The sequence below is a fragment of the Entelurus aequoreus genome, linkage group LG19, assembly GCF_033978785.1.
Source record: "Entelurus aequoreus isolate RoL-2023_Sb linkage group LG19, RoL_Eaeq_v1.1, whole genome shotgun sequence".
Taxonomy (NCBI): Eukaryota; Metazoa; Chordata; class Actinopteri; order Syngnathiformes; family Syngnathidae; genus Entelurus; species Entelurus aequoreus.
This window is the reverse complement of record NC_084749.1, coordinates 45729898-45757601: the sequence shown is the minus strand read 5'-3', so window position 1 is coordinate 45757601 and position 27704 is coordinate 45729898. Positions and strand designations below refer to the sequence as shown.

Genomic DNA, 27704 nt, shown 5'->3' with positions numbered 1-27704 from the left:
CCTTGTTGTAGTAGAAGTGCTTCTAGAAGGAAGGATAGTCTATCCAATACACAGACTCCCACCACTTGCTGGCTTCCTGCCTCCCCAGCCAGCTGCTCAGACCCATCCTTCCCCTCCTGCACTTCTTTGCAGTTTGCCTCACTTCAATCTCCTTTTCCCGTTGCAGTGCATTTTTTTTCTCTCCCCTTGTCTTTTCGGGCTGAGCGATGTGTTGTTCGGTGGGTTTTGCCAGATCTCTGGGCCTGGCTTTGCTGCCTCTGGCCCTCTGCTGTGTGGTGGCCAACTTGCTGCTCTTGTTTCCAATGGGAGAATTGACGTACATCCAGCAGGGCCGTCTGGCTAGCTACATCTGGTACTTTGGTGGACTGGGTGGTGGAGGACTGCTGGTGAGTACACCACATTTCCTTTTTAACTATACAGTCCTGGTCAAAAGTGGACATACACTTGTAAAGAACATAATGTCTGGAGTTTCCAATCATTTCTACAACTCTTATTTTGTTGTGATGTAGTGATTGGAGCACATACTTGTTGGTCACAAAAAACATTCATGAAGTTTGCTTCTTTTATGAATTTATTATGAAAATGTGAGGGTCAAAAGTATACATACAGCAATGTTAATATTTGCTTACATGTCCCTTGGCAAGTTTACCTGCAATAAGGCACTTTTGGTAGCCATCCACAAGCTTCTGCTGGAATTTTTGACCACTCTTGACAAAATTGGTGCAGTTCAGCTAAATTTGTGGGTTTTCTGACATGGACTTGTTTCTTCAGCATTGTCTAAGTCAGGACTTTGGGAAGGCCATTTTAAAACCTTCATTCTAGCCTGATGTAGCCATTCCTTTACCACTTTTGACATGTGTTTGAAGTAGGGATGTCCGATAATGGCTTTTTGCCGATATTGTCCAACTCTTTAATTACCGATACCGATATCAACCGATACCGATATCAACCGATATATACAGTCGTGGAATTAACACATTATTATGCCTAATTTGGACAACCAGGTATGGTGAAGATAAGGTGCTTTTTTAAAAAAATGAATCAAATAAAATAAGATAAATAAATTAAAAACATTTTCTTGAATAAAAAAGAAAGTAAAACAATATAAAAACAGTTACATAGAAACTAGTAATTTTGTTGGTCACAAAAAACATTCATGAAGTTTGCTTCTTTTATGAATTTATTATGGCTCTACTGAAAATGTGAGGGTCAAAAGTATACATACAGCAATGTTAATATTTGCTTACATGTCCCTTGGCAAGTTTACCTGCAATAAGGCACTTTTGGTAGCCATCCACAAGCTTCTGCTGGAATTTTTGACCACTCTTGACAAAATTGGTGCAGTTCAGCTAAATTTGTGGGTTTTCTGACATGGACTTGTTTCTTCAGCATTGTCTAAGTCAGGACTTTGGGAAGGCCATTCTAAAACCTTCATTCTAGCCTGATGTAGCCATTCCTTTACCACTTTTGACATGTTTGAAGTAGGGATGTCCGATAATGGCTTTTTGCCGATATTGTCCAACTCTTTAATTACCGATACCGATATCAACCGATACCGATATCAACCGATATATACAGTCGTGGAATTAACACATTATTATGCCTAATTTGGACAACCAGGTATGGTGAAGATAAGGTGCTTTTTTAAAAAAATGAATCAAATAAAATAAGATAAATAAATTAAAAACATTTTCTTGAATAAAAAAGAAAGTAAAACAATATAAAAACAGTTACATAGAAACTAGTAATTTTGTTGGTCACAAAAAACATTCATGAAGTTTGCTTCTTTTATGAATTTATTATGGCTCTACTGAAAATGTGAGGGTCAAAAGTATACATACAGCAATGTTAATATTTGCTTACATGTCCCTTGGCAAGTTTACCTGCAATAAGGCACTTTTGGTAGCCATCCACAAGCTTCTGCTGGAATTTTTGACCACTCTTGACAAAATTGGTGCAGTTCAGCTAAATTTGTGGGTTTTCTGACATGGACTTGTTTCTTCAGCATTGTCTAAGTCAGGACTTTGGGAAGGCCATTCTAAAACCTTCATTCTAGCCTGATGTAGCCATTCCTTTACCACTTTTGACATGTTTGAAGTAGGGATGTCCGATAATGGCTTTTTGCCGATATTGTCCAACTCTTTAATTACCGATACCGATATCAACCGATACCGATATCAACCGATATATACAGTCGTGGAATTAACACATTATTATGCCTAATTTGGACAACCAGGTATGGTGAAGATAAGGTACTTAAAAAAAAAATAAAAAATCAAATAAAATAAGATAAATAAATTAAAAACATTTTCTTGAATAAAAAAGAAAGTAAAACAATATAAATACAGTTACATAGAAACTAGTAATTTTGTTGGTCACAAAAAACAAAGGTACTTAAAAAAAAAAATGAATCAAATAAAATAAGATAAATAAATTAAAAACATTTTCTTGAATAAAAAAGAAAGTAAAACAATATAAAAACAGTTACATAGAAACTAGTAATTTTGTTGGTCACAAAAAACATTCATGAAGTTTGCTTCTTTTATGAATTTATTATGGCTCTACTGAAAATGTGAGGGTCAAAAGTATACATACAGCAATATTAATATTTGCTTACATGTCCCTTGGCAAGTTTACCTGCAATAAGGCACTTTTGGTAGCCATCCACAAGCTTCTGCTGGAATTTTTGACCACTCTTGACAAAATTGGTGCAGTTCAGCTAAATTTGTGGGTTTTCTGACATAGACTTGTTTTTTCAGCATTGTCTAAGTCAGGACTTTGGGAAGGCCATTTTAAAACCTTCATTCTAGCCTGATGTAGCCATTCCTTTACCACTTTTGACATGTGTTTGAAGTAGGGATGTCCGATAATGGCTTTTTGCCGATATCCGATATGCCGATATTGTCCAACTCTTTAATTACCGATACCGATATCAACCGATATATACAGTCGTGGAATTAACACATTATTATGCCTAATTTGGACAACCAGGTATGGTGAAGATAAGGTACTTTTTAAAAAAATGAATAAAATAAAATAAGATAAATAAATTAAAAACATTTTCTTGAATAAAAAAGAAAGTAAAACAATATAAAAACAGTTACATAGAAACTAGTAATTTTGTTGGTCACAAAAAACATTCATGAAGTTTGCTTCTTTTATGAATTTATTATGGCTCTACTGAAAATGTGAGGGTCAAAAGTATACATACAGCAATGTTAATATTTGCTTACATGTCCCTTGGCAAGTTTACCTGCAATAAGGCACTTTTGGTAGCCATCCACAAGCTTCTGCTGGAATTTTTGACCACTCCTCTTGACAAAATTAGTGCAGTTCAGCTAAATTTGTGGGTTTTCTGACATGGACTTGTTTCTTCAGCATTGTCTAAGTCAGGACTTTGGGAAGGCCATTTTAAAACCTTCATTCTAGCCTGATGTAGCCATTCCTTTACCACTTTTGACATGTGTTTGAAGTAGGGATGTCCGATAATGGCTTTTTGCCGATATTGTCCAACTCTTTAATTACCGATACCGATATCAACCGATACCGATATCAACCGATATATATACAGTCGTGGAATTAACACATTATTATGCCTAATTTGGACAACCAGGTATGGTGAAGATAAGGTACTTTTTAAAAAAATGAATCAAATAAAATAAGATAAATAAATTAAAAACATTTTCTTGAATAAAAAAGAAAGTACAACAATATAAAAACAGTTACATAGAAACTAGTAATTAATGAAAATTTGTAAAATTAACTGTTAAAGGTTAGTACTATTAGTGGACCAGCAGCACGCACAATCATGTGTGCTTACGGACTGTATCCCTTGCAGACTGTATTGATATATATTGATATATAATGTAGGAACCAGAATATTAATAACAGAAAGAAACAACCCTTTTGTGTGAATGAGTGTAAATGGGGGAGGGAGGGTTTTTGGGTTGGTGCACTAATTGTAAGTGTATCTTGTGTTTTTATGTGGATTTAATAAAAAATAAAAATAAAAAACGATACTGCAAGTTCGCCAACATTTTTTAAACTGTTTAAAAAAATTCTGCGCTCTGTCAAGAATGGAATAAAGCGCCGAGAGCGTATCAAAGCGTGACAAAGCCTGACAAAGCTCAGCAAAGCTTGACTCAAAGCGTAGGAAAGCTTAACAGATCTTGGTTCAAAGCGCAATAGGAAGTGACTGTGATATTGACTAGTGACATTGAAACTTGATGTAAAACCAACACAGGATTACAAATCCATTCTCTTTTGCATCATTGCCTTTTTTATACGATGATCATTGTTTCTGTACTTCTGCTGTTTGATGTTGCAGTTTGACATTATTGTCTATCATTTTTCTGTATGAAAATGTTAATAATAAAGAGAATATGTTACGTTTTATAAAAGAAATGCCTTTTATTATTGTCAACTAGCATAAGAAATGAAAGATAGATATTTATTAAGATGACAAAGAAATAAAAGAAATGAAGATATAAAACATAACATAACGGAAAAAAAAGAGAAATTGAAAAAATAATTGAATATAAAAAATAAAAGAAATGCCTTTTATTATTGTCAACTAGCATAACATTGAAAGAAAGATATTTATTAAGATGACAAAGAAATAAAAATAAATGAAGATATAAAACATAACATAACGGAAAAAAAAGAGAAATTGAAAAAATAAATGAATATAAAAAATAAAAGAAATGCCTTTTATTATTGTCAACTAGCATAAGAAATGAAAGATAGATATTTATTAAGATGACAAAGAAATAAAAGACATGAAGATATAAAACATAATAAATAATAAACATAATATAACGGAAAAAAAAGAGAAATTGAAAAAATTAATTAATATAAAAAATGTGTGGAAAACAGTATACTGAGTTTTTCACATTTTTTTTTACTTATTTGTTTATCATATTTCTCTTTTTTATTACATTATGTGTTTTATCCTGTATATAATAAAATCTTGTGTTTTTATGTGGATTTAATAAAAAAATAAAAATAAAAATTAAAAAACGATACTGATAATAAAAAAAACCGATACCGATAATTTCCGATATTACATTTTAACGCATTTATCTATTATACATCTCTAGTTTGAAGTCATTGTCCTGTTGGAACACCCAACTGCGCCCAAGACCCAACCTCCGGGCTGATGATTTTAGCTTGTCCTGAATAATTTGGAGGTAATCCTCCATTTACTCTCTGTAAAGCACCAGTTCCATTGGCAGCTCTCTCCCGGTTGCAGTTAGTCCAGAACGCGGCAGCACAACTTTTAACAGGGGCCAGGAAACGCCAGCATATAACCCCAATTCTTCGGAGTTTGCACTGGCTCCCTGTTCATTTTAGAATTAATTTTAAATCCTTGCTGTTTGTTTTTAAAACTTTACATGGGCCGGCACCTCAGTATATCTCGGACCTCATCCAAATTTACACTCCTGCGCGCGTTCTGAGGTCCGAGAGCCAGCTCCAGCTCGTGGTGCCCAAGACCAGACTTAAAACCCTAAGCTCTGGAACACCCTGCCCCTCCATGTTCAAACTGCCCCCACAGTGGAGTGTTTTAAGTCTCGTCTTAAGACCCACTTTTATTCTTTGGCTTTTAACACTACGTGAGTTGTGTGGTCCTCTGTCCTCTGTTGTCCTCCGTGTTTTTTTTATACATTTTGATTTCTATTTACTGTTTTAATTGTTTTTTTATTCATATGTATTTTTATATTGTTTTTATATTGGTTCTATATTTATTTATTTTTTGTTTTTATTCAGTCATTGGTGGAGCTAAGGATAATATTTGATTATTGTTTTTAATATTGTTTTTAATACTGTTTTTAATATTGTTGTGCAGCACTTTGGAAACATTTTTGTTGTTTAAATGTGCTATATAAATAAAGTGGATTGGATTGGATTGGCAGCAAAACAGGCCCAGAGCATAATACCGTATTTCCTTGAATTAGCGCCGGGGCAGTCATTAATTTAAAACCTCTTCTCACTCCGGCGCTTACCAAAGGCATGCGGTAAATTTAGGCCTGCGCTTATAAATTTGAGTGTGATGTAAGGATACCATCATGAAAAGCACATTTAATAAAAAAAACGTTATTATGGTCTTACCTTTACTTATAAATGAAGTCCAGTATTTCCCACACATTCATTTATTTGTGGCGGCCCGCCACGAAAGAATTACGTCCGCCACAAATAAAAATATATAAAACATTTTTTTTTTTTAGATTTTTTTGTTTTGTTTTTGTCCTGTCCAGCTTCTCAGGCAAATCATATAGTTGATGTAGATGCCCATATAGGCTGTTCAGATTTACTTTACAAAAGAGAAGTGCAGGATACTTCTCTTGTTGCCTTATTTGTATTTGACCACTACTGTTTTCTGTTTATTTGTTACTGACTGTGGCAGGACACCTCTGCCTCTGTTTCACTTTATGTTGCTGGTAAATAATATGGTTGTAGTAGTAGGCTAAAGTTAAATTATTTAGTATGCACTAATTAAAGGGGCAGAGCTTTAAGAGACATTTCAGCTTTTATATTTTATAAGATATATTTTTTGTAAGAACCACAATTAATAAATATATTTCAGTGAATAACTTATTGTTCAAATCTGTATATAAATATGTACATAAAGTGTTGTAATTATATTGTAAAATGGATGGATGGACGTTTAAAACAAAACTGTTATTATTAATTAGTAAGTATACAGTTTTTGAGCCTTTTTAGAGAAAATCATATCGTAGTAAATTATGCAAATTACTCGATGATGTCACGGTGACCACGCCCATAGCCACGCCCCCACCGCCACAGGTATCTTGGCAGTTTATGGGAAACACTGAAGTCCATGCGCCGCTCCTTCTGAACAAAAGCATCCATCGATAACTTGTTTGTAGAAGTCTTCCTTATCTTTCTTCAGTTTTAAAAGTCTCTCTGTCTCGACGGAGATCTTCCTTTTTTTTTTTTTTTTTTTTTTTTAAATGTCCTGCCCAGCTTCTCGGGCAAATCATATAGCAGATGTAGATGCCCATATCGGCTGTTCAGATTTACTTTACAAAAGAGAAGTGTAGGATACTTCTCTTGTTGCCTTACTTGTATTTTGACTTTATTAAATGTATTTATATTATCATTTGGTGCAGCCGGGCCGGAGCAGGAGGGGATAGAAAGAGAAAAAAAGGAAGACAGAGGGGGGAATTGTGGGGACAAGAGGGGGATTAGACAGAGAGACAAAAACAACAACAGCAAACACAACAACAACAACAACAACAACAGAGCAACATCAGCAAATACGACATGTACAAATATGATGCTAAAAGTAATAGCAAATAAGCAGCTAGCGAAAATAAAAAAATAATACAGAAATGACAATGAGCATTATTACACTACAAATGGAGCAATATAAATACCAATAGAAATAGTGCTATTGATAATAAACAATACCAATACTTTACCTTTATTATCAACAATACAATTGTTCAAATGCAACAATACATATACTGTAATGATAACTTGAGATACGAAAGAATGCAGAAAAATGGAGGGGAAGAAAGAGAAGCAACCTACATGAACCTTGTAGATTGTTATAGTAACAATAGGTTAAGCTTTGTCAGTGTGCCATGTGTACTTACTTTTTTTTTTTTACTTTTAACACAATAGTCTCAAGATCAACTTCAGATCCATCCGTCAATCGTAACTTTTGTTGTTGTTTATGTTTTTTGTTTGTTCATTTTAGGCCCTTCTTTAAACAAAACCGCTTAGTTTTTTATATGGCAGACACAAAATATTTTCCTCAAAAAATATTCCAAAGTGGAATATTTAATGTGAGCCTTGAATAGGTCAATAATTCATAATGACGTTGATTTTGATTCATTATTATTTTTTTAAAGAAAGAAACAGCCTGCATGGCAGCTTTGTGTTATTCTACATAGGTGTATAGAGGCCCATTTCCAGCAACTATCACTCCAGTGTTCTAATGGTACAATGTGTTTGCTCATTGGCTCAGAAGGCTAATTGATGATTAGAAAACCCTCGTGCAATCATGTTCACACATCTGAAAACACTTTAGCTCTTTACAGAAGCTACAAAACTGACCTTCCTTTCAGCAGATTGAGTTTCTGGAGCATCACATTTGTGGGGTCCATTAAACGCTCAAAATGGCCAGAAAAAGAGAACTTTCATCTGAAACTCGACAGTCTATTCTTGTTCTTAGAAATGAAGGCTATTCCACAAAATTGTTTGGGTGACCCTAAACTTTTGAACGGTAGTGTATATACACACACACATATATATACACACACACACATATACCGGTACATATATATATATACATGGACATATACATATACATATATACACACCCATATATACACACACACACATTTACATATAATATATATATATATATATATACACACATATATATATTATATAATGTACTAAAAAAAATAAAAATAAAAAGATGATTAAAATAAAATAAAAACTAGAACAGCCTAATAGCTAGAACTAGTATGCATATATCTAAAAAAAAAAAAGGCTTTTTTAAAAGCAGCCACAGTCTGTGGTGCCCTTAGGTGGTCAGGGAGAGCGTTCTACAGACTGGGAGTGGCGGAGCAGAAAGCCTGGTCTCCCATTGTTTGTATTTTTCTCATGTATATATATATATACCATACCATACCATACCAACTTTATTTATAAAGCCCTTTAAAAACAACCACAGTTGAAAAACAAAGGGCTGTACACCACAAAGAAATAAAGGCAAAGGACAGACTAAAAAATAAAATTTAAAACAGAAGTAAAATACACATTAAAAAAGCAAATACAAAATTACCCTAAGAACAATTTTGTTAGATAAAAAGCAGTTAAAAAAGTTAAAAGTTAAAAACAGTTTAAAGTCTCATGCTGGGTTAAAAGCCAGTGAATAAAAATGGGTTTTAAGAAGGGTCTTAAAAATAGCCAAAGAAGGGGCCTGTCTCACATGAAGTGGAAGATCATTCCAGAGTTTTGGGCCCGCAACAGAGAAGGCTCTGTCCCCCCTGAGCTTACGCTTGGATTTGGGTACCTCCAGGATCAGCTGATCAGCTGACCTGAGGGACCGGGTGGGGGCATAGAGGTGGAGCAGCTCAGAGAGGTAAGGTGGGGCAAGACCATGTAAGGATTTAAAAACAAGTAAGATAATTTTAAAATGGACTCTAAAAGACACAGGCAGCCAGTGGAGGGAGGCTAAAACAGGAGTAATGTGCTCTCTTTTTCTTGTGTTTGTTAAAAGTCGGGCAGCTGCATTTTGGACCAGCTGCAGACGTGAGAGGGAGGACTGACTAATTCCAAAATATAAAGCGTTACAGTAATCCAGCCGAGATGTAATAAAGGCATGGATTACTGTCTCAAACTGTTGCCTAGAAAGCAGGTTTTTAACCTTAGCCAGCTGACGTAAATAAAATAAAAAAATATATATATATATATATATATATATATATATATATATATATATATATATATATATATATATATATATATATATATATATATACATATACACATACATATATATATATATATATATACATATATATATATATATATATATATATATATATATATATATATATATATATATATATATATATATATATATATATATATATATATATATATACGTAAAATGGAGTGACAATCTACAAGGTTCATGTAGGTTGCTTCTCTTTCTTCCCCTCCATTTTACTTGAATAGGTCAATAATTCATAATGACGTTGATTTTGATTCATTATTTTTTTTTTAAAGAAAGAAACAGCCTGCATGGCAGCTTTGTGTTATTAGAGTCAACATTGCAACATGTTCTTGTTACATTTCACCTGTTTGCTCTTTTATACCACCTTTTTATGTTTTTTATTTTTTTCATCGTATTTTTAGAATGTGCCGCGGGGGCCGTTAAAAAATGACATCTGCGGGCCGCAAATGGCCCCCGGGGCCGCACTTTGGACACCCCTGGTTTAAAGGCACTAAGCGGTTTATTCATTAAAAAAATAAATAAATAAACGCCAAGTTTTTAAATTCCACTATTAAAAATGTACTAAACAAATCCTAGCAATAGAGACATACCATTGGAAGTTCATGTATTTCCATGTGTCTCTCTCCTCACAGTAGGAGTATTTTTGTTCTTAAAAGTGATTTCCCTCCAGCGTTACACAGTCTGCATGTGTTTACACTTGTCCCCTGAGAACAGTGGAGTTCTGTGTGAATAAACAGATAATCCCTGCGCTCGCCATGTTGCTGTGTCGGGTCTGTGCTCCCACTGAGCCCTTCACTTTGTTTGGGTTTTAGGGTAGAAACAGATGAGAGATTATATTTTCCCACACAAAACTTACTTTGTTGTGCGTTGACGTTTCTTGTTCCCGTGTTACTACTTTAAAAGAAATAGGTCATGTACAGTCAAACAAAAGTTTACGTACACTTGTAAAGAACATCATGTCATGGCTGTCTTGAGTTTCCAATCATTTCTACAACTTGTTTTTTCTCCTCCAAACATATTGCTGGGTATTGTAGCCAAACATCTACATTTTTGGTTCATCTGACCACAGAAGTTTCCTCCAGAAGGTCTCATCTTTGTCCATGTGTGGTCAGATGAAACAAAAATGGAGCTGTTTGGCCACAATACCCAGCAATATGTTTGGAGGAGAAAATCCCAGGAACACCATGCCTACCGTCAAGCATGGTGGTGGTAGTATTATGCTCTGGGCCTGTTTTGCTGCCAATGGAACTGGTGCTTTACAGAGAGTAAATGGGACAATGAAAAAGGAGGATTACCTCCAAATCAGAGGGTCACCAACCAAGGTAGCCCATAAGGACCAGATGAGTAGCCCGCGGGCCTGTTCTAAAAATAGCTCAAATAGCAGCACTTACCAGTGAGCTGCCTCTATTTTTTAAATTGTATTTATTTACTAGCAAGCTGGTCTCGTTTTGCTCGACATTTTTAATTCTAAGAGAGACAAAACTCAAATAGAATTTGAAAATCCAAGAAAATATTTTAAAGACTTGGTCTTCACTTGTTAAAATACATTCATTTATTTTTTTACTTTGCTTCTTATAACTTTCGGAAAGACAAATACAACCTTAAAAATGATTTTAGGATTTTTAAACACTTATACCTTTTTACCTTTTAAATTCCTTCCTCTTCTTTCCTGACAATTTAAATCAATGTTCAAGTAAATTGATCTTTTTTATTGTAAAGAATAGTAAATACATTATAATTTAATTCTTCATTTTAGCTTCTGTTTTTTCGACGAAGAATATTTGTGAAATATTTCTTCAAACTTATTATGATTAAAATTCAAAAAAAATATTCTGGCAAAGCTAGAAAATCTGTAGAATCAAATTTAAATCTTATTTCAAAGTCTTTTGAATTTCTTTTAAAATTTTTGTTCTGGAAAATCTAGACGAAATAATGATTTGTCTTTGTTAGAAATATAGCTTGATCCAATTTGTTATATATTCTAACAAAGTGCAGATTGGATTTTAACCTATTTAAAACATGTCATCAAAATTCTAAAATTAATCTTGATCAGGAAAAATTATTAATGATGTTCCAGAATTTTTTTTTTGAATTTTTTCAAAATGATTCGAATTAGCTAGTTTTTCTCTTCTTTTTTTCGGTTGAATTTTGAATTTTAAAGAGTCGAAATTGAAGATAAACTATGCTTCAAAATTTAATTGTAATTTTTTTTCGTGTTTTCTCCTCCTTTAAACCGTTCAATTAAGTGTAAATATCATTAATTATTAATAATAACATAGAGTTAAAGGTAAATTCAGCAAATTGACTATTTCTGGCAATTTATTTAAGTGTGTATCAAACTGGTAGCCCTTCGCATTAATCACTACCCAAGAAGTAGCTCTTGGTTTCAAAAAGGTTGGTGACCCCTGCTCCAAATTCTTCAGGTCAAGCTAAAATCATCAGCCCGGAGGTTGGGTCTTGGGCGCAGTTGGGTGTTCCAACAGGACAATGACCCCAAAAACACCTCAAAAGTGGTAAAGGAATGGCTAAATCAGGCTAGAATGAAGGTTTTAGAATGACCTTCTTAAAGTCCTGACGTGTGGACAATGCTGAAGAAACAAGTCCATGTCAGAAAAGCAACACATTTAGCTGAACTGCACCAATTTTGTGGTCACCAGTTCCAGCAGAAGCTTGTGGATGGCTACCAAAAGCGCCTTATTGCAGGTAAACTTGCCAAGGGACATGTAAGCAAATATTAACATTGCTGTATGTATACTTTTGACCCTCACATTTTCAGTAGAGCCATAATAAATTCATAAAAGAAGCAAACTTCATGAATGTTTTTTGTGACCAACAAGTATGTGCTCCAATCACTACATCACAAAAATATAAGAGTTGTAGAAATGATTGGAAACTCAAGACAGCCATGACATGATGTTCTTTACAAGTGTTTTACATCTGCGGATTATAGTCCGTTGAGGCTAATATACCAACACGTCTTTTTCTCTTCTAAATCTTAGTGGGTGCAGTTAATATACCAGTACGCCTTATAGTCTGGAAAATACGATATGAATACATGTATTGTTTTTTTCAATTTTTTTTAATTTTATTTTTTTATTAAATCAACATAAACAACACAAGATACACTTACAATTAGTGCACCAAACCAAATTAATTTGACTCATTTTCATTAACTACTAGTTTCTATGTAACTGTTTTTATATTGTTTTACTTTCTTTTTTACTCAAGAAATTTTTTATTTATTTATCTTATTTTATTTTATTTTTTATTTATTTTTAAAAAGGACCTTATCTTCACCAGACCAGGTTCTCAATGAAATTAGATTGAGTGGTCCCCAACCACCGGTCCGGGGACTGGTACCGGTCCGTGACGCATTTGCTACCGGGCCCCACAGAAACATGAATTAATTTGTAAACTACCGCATTTTCTCTGACTTAACATTCGCCTCTCCCACTAAACACAGCAATAAGCTTGTTAATAGTTGTATATTACAACTGCTTTGTTATAGTACATGGGACAATGCACATTAATAGACATACACTACCGTTCAAAAGTTTGGGGTCACCCAAACAATTTTGTGGAATAGCCTTCATTTCTAAGAACAAGAATAGACTGTCGAGTTTCAGATGAAAGTTCTCTTTTTCTGGCCATTTTGAGCGTTTTATTGACCCCACAAATGTGATGCTCCAGAAAGTCAACCTGCTCAAAGGAAGGTGAGTTTTGTAGCTTCTGTAACGAGCTAAAGTGTTTTCAGATGTGTGAACATGATTGCACAAGGGTTTTCTAATCATCAATTAGCCTTCTGAGCCAATGAGCAAACACATTGTACCATTAGAACACTGGAGTGATAGTTGCTGGAAATGGGCCTCTATACACCTATGTAGATATTGCACCAAAAAGCAGACATTTGCAGCTAGAATAGTCATTTACCACATTAGCAATGTATAGAGTGTATTTCTTTCAAGTTAAGACTAGTTTAAAGTTATCTTCATTGAAAAGTACAGTGCTTTTCCTTCAAAAATAAGGACATTTCAATGTGACCCCAAACTTTTGAACGGTAGTGTATATAAAATGTTAATGTGCCAGATTGGAGCCAAAGGCTAATTTGTTGGCTGTTTTTTATCTGCCGCACGTAGAAAGCCGGTCCGTGGAAATAATGCATACATTAAACCGGTCCCTGGTAGAAAAAAGGTTGGGGAACCCTGGTTTAAAACCTCTAAATGCTTAGTGGCCACATGCGTGGACAGCACCTTTTAGCTCTTATTTCCAAAATTGTGTATACTACAGAATTGGGGTCTTATGGCCACTTATGTGGACACTTATACTGCCATCTGGTGGTGTCAGAAGAGTATAACATACAATGGAATTTGGAAAAAAAAAGTGTAAAAATAAGAATTAGCATGTCACCAAACATGAAGTACACGTTTGTGTACTTATGGACTAAGTACATCATATCAAAAGATGATTCTTAGTTTTTATTCTAACTAGGGTCCAATAAGCCCAAATTATTATTATTATTATTATTATTATAGAGGTTTATTTGAAATAGGGACAGATACAAAAACATAGACATCTGAAACTGTTATCCAATGTATGCATCATAGTGTTTGTATCCATCCATTTTCTACCGCTTATTCCCTTCGGGGTCGCGGGGGGTGCTGGAGCCTATCTCAGCTACAATCGGGCGGAAGGCGGGGTACACCCTGGACAAGTCGCCACCTCATCGCAGGGCCAACACAGATAGACAGACAACATTCACACTCACATTCACACACTAGGGACCATTTAGTGTTGCCAGTCAACCTATCCCCAGGTGCATGTCTTTGGTATATACATAAATAATAAATAAGTATATAAATAAATAATATATGATAAATAAGTATATAAATAAATAAGTATATAATAATAAGTATATAATAAATAAGTATATAAATATATAATAAATAAGTATATCAAAAAATAATATATAAAAATAAGTATATAAAAAAATAATATATAAATAAATAAGTATACAATAAATAAGTATATAAATAAGTATATAAATAAATTATTTTTATAATAAATATGTATATAAATAATTAAGTATATAATACATAAGTATATAAATAAATAATATATAATTAATAAGTATATAAATAAATAATATATGATAAATATGTATATAAATAAATAAGTATATAAATAAATAAGTATATGATAAATAAGTATATAAATAAATAATATATAATAAGTATATCAAAAAATAATATATAGTATATAAATAAATAAGTATATAAATAAATAATTTTTATAATAAATAAGTGTAAAAATAATTAAGTATATAATACATAAGTATATAAATAAATAATATAAAATAGCCAAAGCTAATTTACAACAACAACAACACAGATCGAAAATCATTAAAATAGGAAAATAAAAAATAGAATGAGTCGATAATAATGATAATAGTAGTAATACAGACAAAGGGCAAACTAGATGAAAGCCAATAATAATAATAACACAGACAAAGTGCAAACTAGATAAAAACCAATTAGTAAAAATGAGTAAAAACTAAACATGGGAACACGATTGTTGCTCAACTAGCCATAATTGTGTTTGTTTTTTGAAAGTGACAAGTGCAGGTATAGCAAAGAGAAATAAAAAAATCCTGTAAACAAACAGCTTGGGCCTTAAGAGGCTAAAGGGTTCTTAAAACCAGGTCCAGTCCAGATTATGTCCAACACACACCTTCATTTATGTACACCCAAAATTAGGGAACACAACAACAGATTGCATATAATCTATAAACAAAATACAATTTAAAAAATAATAATAATCATTTTCAAATACATGTATTGTTCATACATTTTTTCGAGTGCCTTCTTCTGCAGTATATTTAATTTGTCTTCATTTTTAGGTTTATTCTCTTTAACTGTAAGTAGGTTAGATATAGTTATTGAACACAATTAAAACCAAGAGTAAGATTACTAATTCACTGTAATTATTTGAGGAAAAGTTGGGCCCCGAGGTCAAAAAGGTGTGGTGTTCGGGTCTGTGGGACCCGTTTCCATTTTTTATTAAAAGAAAAATGATACAATTAATACATTTGTCAAACTAAGACTCACTGACTTTGGCTCATTTTCTGTGAAGAACATATATCAGAATACATATTTAATGACCACACACCATACACCCCCCCTACACATTTCTATCACATATAAGATGTCAGGGTCCACTGGAACCGGGGCTAATAGAAGTGTGGAAATTGATGTTCTGTGTACCACACACACACAGCAGGCCTAGACAGGAGGAGGACAGAGTGTAGGTACACAGAACATCAGAGGGTCAAATGTGCTAGAAAGTGAGAGCAAATTTTCCGCGCAACGTTCATATTGTTGTTACTCAGCCAGCGTTTGTGGGTCTGATGGACCCGATGCATTTTGTGGCTTTTAATGCCTCACCATCAAACACTTTTATGTTCAAATACTGAACAGATGTTTATTGGGATAAGGTAAACACCTGTTCAGTATTTGAACATAAAAGTGTTTGATGGTGAGGCATTAAAAGCCACAAAATGCAACAACAAACGCTGGCTGAGTAACAACAATATAAACATTACACAAGGGTAAAGAACCCCTGCTTTAGTCGTTACCTAATAAGTCTTGTCTCTGTTATTCTAGATGCTCATTCCGGCAGTAACCTTCATCACGCTGGGAAAATGCAGTTGTTGCTGGAATGAGAGCTTGATGGTAAGGAACCGACGACCGAAAAAGAGACTAAATGCTCTACGCACGTGTCGCTTTTCTCCCAACACAGTTGTTGTTTGGGCCCCGATGCAACACTGCGCCCTTTGGTAGGTGGAATGCTAATGCTAATCCAGCCATGATAATTAGACAAGGGGGCTTTTGTCGGTTCACACGCAACAAAGTAAGCTTGGCACACACCACTCAAGCCACATGGGCAGCTGCTGTGTGTGTGTGTGTGTGTTTGTGTGTGTGTGTGTGTGTGTGTGTGTGTGTGTGTGTGTGTGTGTGTGTGTGTGTGTGTGTGTGTGTGTGTGTGTGTGTGTGTGTGTGTGTGTGCAGCTGCCTTTTCTTATTTGTTTCTTGCATGACAACATGGAGGAAAGAATAATACGTCGCTGTAACAAAAGCAATATTCTAGCTATAGTGGAAAGGGGGGCCCTCACAACCTACTAACCCCGTTTCCATATGAGTTGGGAAATGGTGTTAGATGTAAATATAAACGGAATACAATGATTTGCAAATCCTTTTCAACCCATATTCAGTTGAATATGCTACAAAGACAAGATATTTGATGTTCAAACTCATAAACTTTTTTTTTTTTTTGCAAATAATAATTAACATAGAATTTCATGGCTGCAACACATGCCAAAGTAGTTGGGAAAGGGCATGTTCACCACTGTGTTACATGGCCTTTCCTTTTAACAACACTCAGTAAAGGTTTGGGAACTGAGGAGACACATTTTTGAAGTGGAATTCTTTCCCATTCTTGCTTGATGTACAGCTTAAGTTGTTCAACAGTCCGGGGGTCTCCCTTCTGCTATTTTAGGCTTCATAATGCACCACACATTTTCAATGGGAGACAGGTCTGGACTACAGGCAGGCCAGTCTAGTACCCGCACTCTTTTACTATGAAGACACGCTGTTGTAACACGTGGCTTGGCATTGTCTTGCTGAAATAAGCAGGGGCGTCCATGGTAACGTTGCTTGGATGGCAACATATGTTGCTCCAAAAGCTGTATGTACCTTTCAGCATTAATGGTGCCTTCACAGATGTGTAAGTTACCCATGTCTTGGCCACTAATACACCCCCATACCATCACACATGCTGCCTTTTACACTTTGCGCCTAGAACAATCCGGATGGTTCTTTTCCTCTTTGGTCCGGAGGACACGACGTCCACAGTTTCCAAAAACAATTTGAAATGTGGACTCGTCAGACCACAGAACACTTTTCCACTTTGTATCAGTCCATCTTAGATGAGCTCAGGCCCAGCGAAGCCGACGGCGTTTCTGGGTGTTGTTGATAAACGGTTTTCGCCTTGCATAGGAGAGTTTTAACTTGCACTTACAGATGTAGCGACCAACTGTAGTTACTGACAGTGGGTTTCTGAAGTGTTCCTGAGCCCATGTGGTGATATCCTTTACACACTGATGTCGCTTGTTGATGCAGTACAGCCTGAGGGATGGAAGGTCACGGGCTTAGCTGCTTACGTGCAGTGGTTTCTCCAGATTCTCTGAACCCTTTGATGATATTACGGAGCGTAGATGGTGAAATCCCTAAATTCCTTGCAATAGCTGCTTGAGAAAGGTTTTTCTTAAACCGTTCAACAATTTGCTCAGGCATTTGTTGACAAAGTGGTGACCCTCGCCCCGTCCTTGTTTGTGAATGACTGAGCATTTCATGGAATCTACTTTTATACCCAATCATGGCACCCACCTGTTCCCAATTTGCCTGTTCACCTGTGGGATGTTCCAAATAAGTGTTTGATGAGCATTCCTCAACTTTATCAGTATTTATTGCCACCTTTCCCAACTTCTTTGTCACGTGTTGCTGCCATCAAATTCTAAAGTTAATGGTTATATGAAAAAAAAAAAATGTTTATGAGTTTGAACATCAAATATGTTGTCTTTGTAGCATATTCAACTGAATATGGCTTGAAAAGGATTTGCAAATCATTGTATTCCGTTTATATTTACATCTAACACCATTTCCCAACTCATATGGAAACGGGGTTTGTACTAACCAAACGTGGGTCCACACAAAGTAGGCGAGACGTGTGTGTGTGTGTGTGTGTGTGTGTGTGTGTGTGTGTGTGTGTGTGTGTGTGTGTGTGTGTGTGTGTGTGTGTGTGTGTGTGTGTGTGTGTGTGTGTGTGTGTGTGTGTGTGTGTGTGTGTGTGTGCACTTGTCTCACCGTCCTTGTGTGGACATACACTTGATAAACCACCCTTTCTGTGAGGATCTTTTGACTTGTGAGGACATTTGCCTGGTCCTCACAACTACAGAAGTAACATATTTTTTTTACTTTGTGTGTTTTGCATTCTGAAGTGAGGTTGCAACTAGGGATGTCCGATAAATGTTTTAAAATGTAATATCGGAAATTATCGGTATCGTTTTTTTTATTATCGGTATCGTTTTTTTTTTTGTTTTGTTTTTTTTGTTTGTTTGTTTTTTGTATTAAATCAACATAAAAAAACACAAGATACACTTACAATTCGTGCACCAACCCAAAAAAAACTCCTTCCCCCATTTACACTCATTCACACAAAAGGGTTGTTTCTTTCTGTTATTAATATTCTGGTTCCTACATTATATATCAATATATATCAATACAGTCTGCAAGGGATACAGTCCGTAAGCACACATGATTGTGCGTGATGCTGGTCCACTAATAGTACTAACCTTTAACAGTTAATTTTACTCATTTTCATTCATTACTAGTTTCTATGTAACTGTTTTTATATTGTTTTACTTTCTTTATTATTCAAGAAAATGTTTTTAATTTATTTATCTTATTTCATTAATTTTAAAAAAAAGTACCTTATCTTCACCATACCTGGTTGTCCAAATTAGGCATAATAATGTGTTAATTCCACGACTGTATATATCGGTTGATATCGGTATCGGTAATTAAAGAGTTGGACAATATCGGAATATCGGATATGGGCAAAAAGCCATTATCGGACATCCCTAGTTGCAAATCTCTACTCCCATCTAGGGCTAGATGTATATTTTTTCATCATTCTAGCTATAGTGGAAAGGGGGGCCCTCACAACCCACTAACCAAACGTGGGTCCACACAAAGTAGGCAAGACATGTATGTGTGTGTGTGTGTGTGTGTGTGTGTGTGTGTGTGTGTGTGTGTGTGTGTGCAGCTGCCTTTCCTTATTTGTTTCTTGCATGACAACGTGGAGGAAAGAATGATACGTCGCTGTAACAAAAACAAAAACAAAGATTCCCATAATAATCTTGACCTTGCTCTCCAGATGTGTGGGTCGGTGTTGGCTGCTGTGGTCGGCCTGGCAGGGTCCGGCTACTGCTTCGTGGTTTCCGGCTTCGCCTTGACGCAGGGTCCGCAGTGTTTCACCTCTCTCGGGTGGTCGTACCCCTTCGCAGATCAGGGGGGCAGGTAGGAAGACACCAGTCCCTGTGGGATCATATTTTTTCTTCTTCTTTCAACAGCTGAATTTGCGGCAGCTTTTTCAGAAAGTTGTGGCAAAAGTTGCGAAAACGTTGTTCTAAGTCAGGGGTCAGAAACCCAAAACGTTGAAAGGGCCATATTGGACCAAAAATAAAAAAATAAAAATCTGTTTGGAGCCGCAAAAAATGAAATTAGACAAAAGTATTTGGCCACCTGCCTTGACTCACATATGAACTTCAAGTGCCATCCCATTCCTAACCCATAGGGTTCAATATGACGCCTTTTGCAGCTATTACAGCTTCAACTCTTCCGGGAAGGCTGTCCACAAGGTTGCGGAGTGTGTTTATAGGAATTTTCAGTCATGGATTGGCCAAATATGCCTGATAACCACTCCAACAAGTCAGTAACATCAACAAAAGCTCACCTTTGTGCATTCACGCACAGTATAAAACTTTTGGTGGACAAAATGAGACAGAGGAGTGGAATATTTTACATGTAAACAAACTGTCGCGTCACAGTCCACACTACGGTTGTGTTCAAGAACCGTCGAAATGAGTAGGACAAAACGATGTTGACCAAATAATGTCATCAGTGAAGCATACACACAAACATATTAAAGAGTGGTAGTTCTAACGATTGGGAAGGTTTGTGTCATGTTTTGTCCTCAAACAAAAAACATACCATTTTCAACACTTTTTTAAAAATGCTCCGGGGAGCCACTAGGGCGGCGCTAAAGAGCCGCGGGTTGCTGACCCCCGGTCTCAGTGTTGTAGCCTCAATCTCAAAAAAGCAAAGGATTTGGACAAAAACTGGAAAAAAAATACTGTGTTGATGTCTTACTCATTTTATATTGCACAGACTTAAAAGTAAACACTGGATGGCAGTGAACTCACATACTCATAGCTCATTTCTGTACTGTTTAATTCATTACGACTAATAATAGTGATGATTAATTATAACTAATAATAGTAATGATTAATTATAACTCCATGAACACCACCTGAGGCTTTGTTATTGTTTGCTGTCTGCTTTGTCATTAGCAAGTTGCAGAAATGCTCTGTTTATTTTACCCTTGAACACTCATTTATGTTCCAGCACTCTAAGACCATATGTGGACGGTTACCAGAGATCAATTGCGATCATTTTTGTTGGTAAATAAAAGATGATGAGAGATTATCGTCACATTTGGCCAAATGAAAAACGGTTTTTATTTGCTTATTTGCACAAATACAGGTCAAATAAATAAATATGTAAACTAGAAAGTGAGCACGCTGGTGTGTTGCTAAATGTTTATGTACCACATTACCCAGAAGGCTTAGCGGCCTGGACAGGAACCGGAGGACAACAATTGTGCTGTTTGAGCAATAAAGAGTTGATATACAGTTCGTCCGAAAAATATTCACTTTTCCCACTTTTTTGTTATGTCACAGCCTTATTCAAAAATGTTGTCCTCAAAAGTTAGTGCTGCAAGGGGTTCTGGGTATTTGTTCTGTTGTGTTTATGTTGTGTTACGGTGCGGATGTTCTCCCGAAATGTGTTTGTCATTCTTGTTTGGTGTGGGTTCACAGTGTGGCGCATATTTGTAACAGTGTTAAAGTTGTTTGTACGGCCACCCTCAGTGTGACCTGTATGGCTGTTGACCAAGTATGCTTGGAAACACTTGTGTGTGTGTGTAAAAAGCTGCATATATTATGTGATATGGAGGTAAATCGGACCTGACGACAGGTTGTAGAGGACGTTAAAGGCAGTGCCTTTAAGGCACGCCCCCAAAATTGTTAACCGGGTGGAAATCGGGTGAAATTCAGGAGAATGGTTGCCCCGGGAGATTTTCGGGAGGGGCACTGAAATTCGGGCATCTCCTGGGAAAGTCGGGAGGGTTGGCAAGTATGCGTAATGACAAATTTGCATAAAAAATAAATAATCACAGCATTCAAGCAGTAGTTCGTTAATTCAATAACTGATAGTTTAGTAATTGTTTTTGAGTCTCTCAGTAACACAAGTCAAAGTGCATCCCTTTGAGGCTCAATGCGGAGCGCACACTTTTGTTTCTAAATGAAATCTATAAATGTACAACACCCGAAAAGCAGTGAAGTTGTCCCGTTTTGTAAATGGTAAATAAAAAGAGAATACAATGATTTGCAAATCCTTTTCAACTTATATTCAATTGAATAGACTGCAAAGACAAGATATTTCATGTTTGAACTCTGAAACTTAATTTTTTGCAAATATTAGCTCATTTGGAATTTGATGCCTGCAACATGTTTAAAAAAAAGCTGGCACAAGTGGCAAAAAAGACTGATAAAGTTGCTCATCAAAGACTTATTTGGAACATCCCACAGGTGAACAGGCTAATTGGGAACAGGTGGGTGCCATGATTGGGTATGAAAGCAGCTTCCGTGAAATGCTCAGTCATTCACAAACAAGGACGGGGCGAGGGTCACCGCTTTGTCGACAAATGCCTGAGCAAATTGTTTAAGAGCAACATTTCTCAACCAGCTATTGCAAGGAATTTAGGGATTTCACCATCTACGCTCCGTAATATCATCAAAAGGTTCAGAGAATCTGGAGAAATCACTGCACGTAAGCCATGATATTATGAACTTTTGATCCCTCGGGCTGTGCTGCATCAAAAAGGTGACATCGGTGTGTAAAGGATATCACCACATGGGCTCAGGGACACTTCAGAAACCACTGTCAGTAACTACAGTTGGTTGCTACATCTGTAAGTGCAAGTTAAAACTCTACTATGCAAAGCCAAAGCCCTTTATCAACAACACCCAGAAACGCCGCCGGCTTCGCTGGGCCTGAGCTCATCTAAGATGGACTGATACAAAGTGGAAAAGTGTTCCGTGGTCTGACGAGTCCACATTTTCAGATTGTTTCTGGAAACTGTGGATGTCGTGTACTTGTAAAGGGAAAGAACCATCCGGATTGTTCTAGGCGCAAAGTTGAAAAGCCAGCATTGGCAACACTTTAATAACTACACTCAGACAAGTGGAAAGTGTACGCCTGTTGCTAGGAAACCAACATGCCCCCGGTCATAAATGCTAAATTAAAGTACACAGACGTCGTGTTGATTGTCTTTTTCACGTTGCGAACCCGTTTCCTCCGTTGCAGGTATCTGCTGCAGCCAGAGATGTGGTCTCTCTGCCTCCAGCCCGTCCGCATCGTGGAGTGGAACGTGACTCTGCTGTGCGTGCTCTTGGGCCTGGCGGTGTTGGAGTTCGTCCTCTGCCTCCTTCAGCTCGGCAGCGGCGTGGTGAACGCCGTCTGTCGGCCTTGCTGCTACAAGCAGGAGTACAGTTTGAACGCTTAGGCAAATTCTACACTAAGCCGGGTAAATCCCACCTCACCTTATCCTTGTCGTTTAAGACCCCCTCCCCGTCCCGCTCCCCCTCCGTCAGCCGGCGCAACGCGACCTAGTACGCATGCGCGGGAAAATGCGCACCTCATAGTCACCTCCAGTGTTGCTTTGTGTGCAAGTTCTGAAATGTAACTTATCTGAACAATATCCAGTCTTAAAGTTAAGTTAAAGTACCAATGATTGTCTCACACACACTAGGTGTGGTGAAATTTGACATAACACTCATTAACACGCATTAATTCAGCAAAACAGCGGCGCATGGACTTCATTTATAAGTAAAGGTAAGACCATAATAACGTTTTTTTTATTAAATGTGCTTTTTTGTGTGCTACAGTTTGTAAGTGTAAAGTTAAAGTTAAGTTAAAGTACCAATGATTGTCACACACACACTAGGTGTGGTGAAATATGACATAACACTCCCGTCAGGGGGTGCATTCTACGGCGGGGGTGCATTAATCCAGCACAACAGCGGCGCATGGACTTCATTTATAAGTAAAGGTAAGACCATAATAACGTTTTTTTTAATTAAATGTGCTTTTTTGTGTGCTACAGTTTGTATGTGTAAAGTTAAAGTTAAGTTAAAGTACCAGTGATTGTCACACACACACTAGGTGTGGTGAAATTTGTCCTCTGCATTTGACCCATCACCCTTGTTCACCCCCTGGGAGGTGAGGGGAGCAGTGGGCAGCAGCGGTGGCCGCGCCTGGGAATAATTTTTGGTGATTTAACCCCCAATTCCAACCCTTGAGTGCCAAGCAGGGAGGTAATGGCTCCCATTTGTATAGTCTTTGGTATGACTCGGCCGGGGTTTAAACTCGCAACCTACCGATCTCGGGGCGGACTGTCTAACCACTAGGCCACCATCCATCCATCCATCTGGGTCGCGGGGGCAGCAGCCTAAGCAGAGAAGCCCAGACTTTCCTCTCCCCAGCCACTTAGTCCAGCTCCTCCCGGGGGATCTTGAGGCGTTCCCAGGCCAGCCGGGAGACATAGTCTTCCCAACGTGTCCTGGGTCTTCCTACCGGTTGGACGTGCCCTAAACACCTCCCTAGGGTGACATCCTGACCAGATCCCCGAACCACCTCATCTGGCTCCTCTCCATGTGGAGGAGCAGCGGCTTTAATTTGAGCTCCTCCCGGATGACAGAGCTTCTCACCCTATCTCTAAGGGAGAGACCCGCCACCCGGCGGAGGAAACTCATTTGGGCCGCTTGTACCCGTGATCTTGTCCTTTCGGTCATAACCCAAAGCTCATGACCATAGGTGAGGATGGGAACGTAGATCTAGCGGTAAATTGAGAGCTTTGCCTTCCGGCTCAGCTCCTTCTTCACCACAACGGATCGATACAGCGTCCGCATTACTGAAGAGGTCGCACCGATCCGCCTGTCGATCTCACCATCCACTCTTCCCTCACTCGTGAACAAGACTCCCAGGTACTTGAACTCCTCCACTTGGGGCAGGATCTCCTCCCCAACTTGGAGATGGCACTCCACCCTTTTCCGGGCTAGAACCATGGACTCGGACTTGCTTCACACTCAGCTGTGAACCGATCCAGTGAGAGCTGAAGATCCTGGCCAGTTGAAGCCATCAGGACCACATCATCTGTGGTATTTCAATGAACTGGAATCCAGTGCGCCTTGGGGCCCTATGGTAGTGAATCACACCTGAGACATCATCAATTAATCACCTCTTTATTAGACACGTAAACAATGTGAGAAAGAACATTTTACAACAATCAATCTCGGGATCTAGATATCTGGTCAGGACACTCCTCACTCTTTTGCCTTCACCTTCATTGTCCATTCCTTTTTGGTGACTTTATATACTCTGGACCTAGACGTTGAGTCCGCGACATACATGGCGGACAATAACTGATACAGTCTGCTTTGCCAGTCCAAAAGCATTCGCCGTCTTCCATAGTCTTCCCTCGACGGCCAGGTAATACAAAGCACACGCTTACCTTTTTTTTTTTTTATCACATCCACGGGAGCCCGCATTCTCGTTGTCTCTCCTTCGACAAATGGACGAGGTTTTTCGGTAAGTAGAATCCCAGCTGACCTGGACATTGGAAAGCTGTCTTGCCGTCTGAGAAGTGTTGTATCCCAAATAGCTGCAATGGCTTTCTCTTAAGGTATTCATGTGTGATTTCCACAAGTGTCTGTACATGTAGAACAGGGGTGTCCAAACTTTTTCCACTGAGGGCCGCACACTGAAATATCAAAGCAGGCGGGGGCCATTTTGATATTTTTTATTTTAAAAACCAATACAATAAATGTATAAAAAAAATATACATTTAGGCCTCCACTCAGGCTTGAACCCAAAGAGTTTTGCTCAAAAAAAATATAAAAAATGTGTCATTATTTAGTATTATTATTATCATTATTATTCACAGTTTAAATCTGTAGATCAACATTAGGTGTATCTGTCCAAAAAACGTTTTTAAACATTTAAGTTGTATGCCCTTTTCGTCAAAGAAAAACCCAGGTTTTTTTATGGAAAAAAAACCTACTAAATATGCAATATTTTCCCCCAATTAAATTTTAAAGTAGAATATTTGAGATTATAAAATAATTGGAGCCTTAAAAAGGTCAATAACTCATAACAACATTGTCATTTTTTGAGCGATGACACACGCAAACAAAAAAATCCCTAAAATGATTGGGGATCCAAAAGAGTCCTCCTACTCATTAAAGTGTTCAAAAATAAATTATACTTTTTTTTTTTTTTTTACTGATTACTTTTAGCACAATAATGTCGAGATCAGCTTCGGATCCGTCCGTCAATTCTAAGTTTTATTGTTGTTGATGTTTTTTGTTTGTTTGTTTTAAAAAACAACAGCTCAGTTTTTTATGTGGCAAACACAAAATATGCAACATTTTCCCCAAAGAATATCTCAAAGTGGAATATTTCATGTGACGTAATTGGAGCCTTGAATAGGTCAATAATTCATAATGACGTTGATTTTGATTAAATATTATTTTTTAAAGAAAGAAACAGCCCGCATGGCAGCTTTGTGTTATTAGAGTAAACATTGCAACATGTTCTTGTTACATTTCACCTGTTTGCTCTTTCATACCACCTTTGTTTGGGGTTTTTTTATCGTATTTTTAGAATGTGTCGTGGGGCCGTTAAAAAAAGACCTGCGGGCCGCACTTTGGACACCCCTGATGTAGAAGAAGGAGAAACACGGCCATGTCTGGATGACTCGACTCCATATTTCCAGTGGTTAGCTCCGAGTTACGAAACGGCTTTATTATGAAGCTGGCTGTGGCGCGTTCTTTCTGACGTCACTTCCTGTCAGAACTCAGTTTGTAAACGATCAATGAGTCCATACAAAGCGAAGAGATTTAAGAAATACACGGCGCGCTTACCCGTGTAAACAACTTGTCCGAGGAGGGGGACTTTAAACGCTGGTTTAGTGTGGCTGAAACGGGGGTTAGGCTAAATAATTACTCCTTTTAAGGGGTTACCCGGCTTAGTGTGGACATAGCCTCAGGTGACTAGGTGGATTACACACAGCACAACAACACAAACATCCAAGTACACAAAAAGCTCACAAGTGTCTACTGCTCACCTGACAATACACACCTGCGTCATTTACACAGTTTGTACATTTTACATTTTGCAGCATGAATCAATTAAAAAATGGTGAAACACGACAACAATGAAGATGCACTGAGTTGGTTTAGACCAGAGCTGGGCAAATTAAGACCCGGGGGCCACAAGCGGCCCGTTAAGCTTTTCAATCTGGCTCGCCGGACATTCCCAAATATTTTTTTTAGATCTTTAAGATAGAAAGAAAAAAAAAAAAAAAAATTAAAAAAAAAAAAAAAAAAAAGGGTAGCTGCCATTATGATGTTTTCTAATGACCGTAAGTCTTCAACTATACAACATATTTCAATTAGGAATGTCCTATAATGGCTTTTTGCCGATATCCGATATTATCCAACTCTTCAATTACCGATACCGATATATACAGTCGTGGAATTAACACATTATTATGCCTAATTTGGACAACCAGGTATGGTGAAGATAAGGTCCTTTTTTTTTTTAAAATAATAAAATAAAATAAGATAAATAAATGAAAAACATTTTCTTGAATAAAAAAGAAAGTAAAACAATAGAAAAACAGTTACATAGAAACTAGTAATTAATGAAAATGAGTCAAATTAACTGTTAAAGGTTAGTACTATTAGTGGAGCAGCAGCACGCACAATCATGTGTGCTTACGGACTGTATCCCTTGCAGACTGTATTGATATATATTGATATACACTACCGTTCAAAAGTTTGGGGTCACCCAAACAATTTTGTGGAACAGCCTTCATTTCTAAGAACAAGAATAGACTGTTGAGTTTCAGATGAAAGTTCTCTTTTTCTGGCCATTATGAGCGTTTAATGGACCCCGCAAATGTGATGCTCCAGAAACTCAACCTGCTCAGAGGAAGGTCAGTTTTGTAGCTTCTGTAACGAGCTAAACTGTTTTCAGATGTGTGAACATGATTGCACAAGGGTTTTCTAATCATCAATTTGCCTTCTGAGCCAACGAGCAAACACATTGTACCATTAGAACACTGGAGTGATAGTTGCTGGAAATGGGCCTCTATACACCTATGTAGATATTGCACCAAAAAGCAGACATTTGCAGCTAGAATAGTCATTTACCACATTAGCAATGTATAGAGTGTATTTCTTTAAAGT

At 37.0% G+C, this 27704-nt stretch overlaps 1 protein-coding gene across 1 annotated transcript; it reads left to right on the top strand.

Moving 5' to 3' along the window:
• tm4sf18 (transmembrane 4 L six family member 18) lies at positions 1-26803 on the top strand. Its single transcript, XM_062028563.1, has 4 exons — positions 1-386; positions 16156-16224; positions 19487-19629; positions 22759-26803. Exons 1-4 carry the CDS (start codon positions 207-209, stop codon positions 22955-22957), a joined length of 591 nt encoding a protein of 196 aa, XP_061884547.1. The 5' UTR covers positions 1-206; the 3' UTR covers positions 22958-26803.
• Positions 26804-27704: the final 901 nt, after the last annotated feature.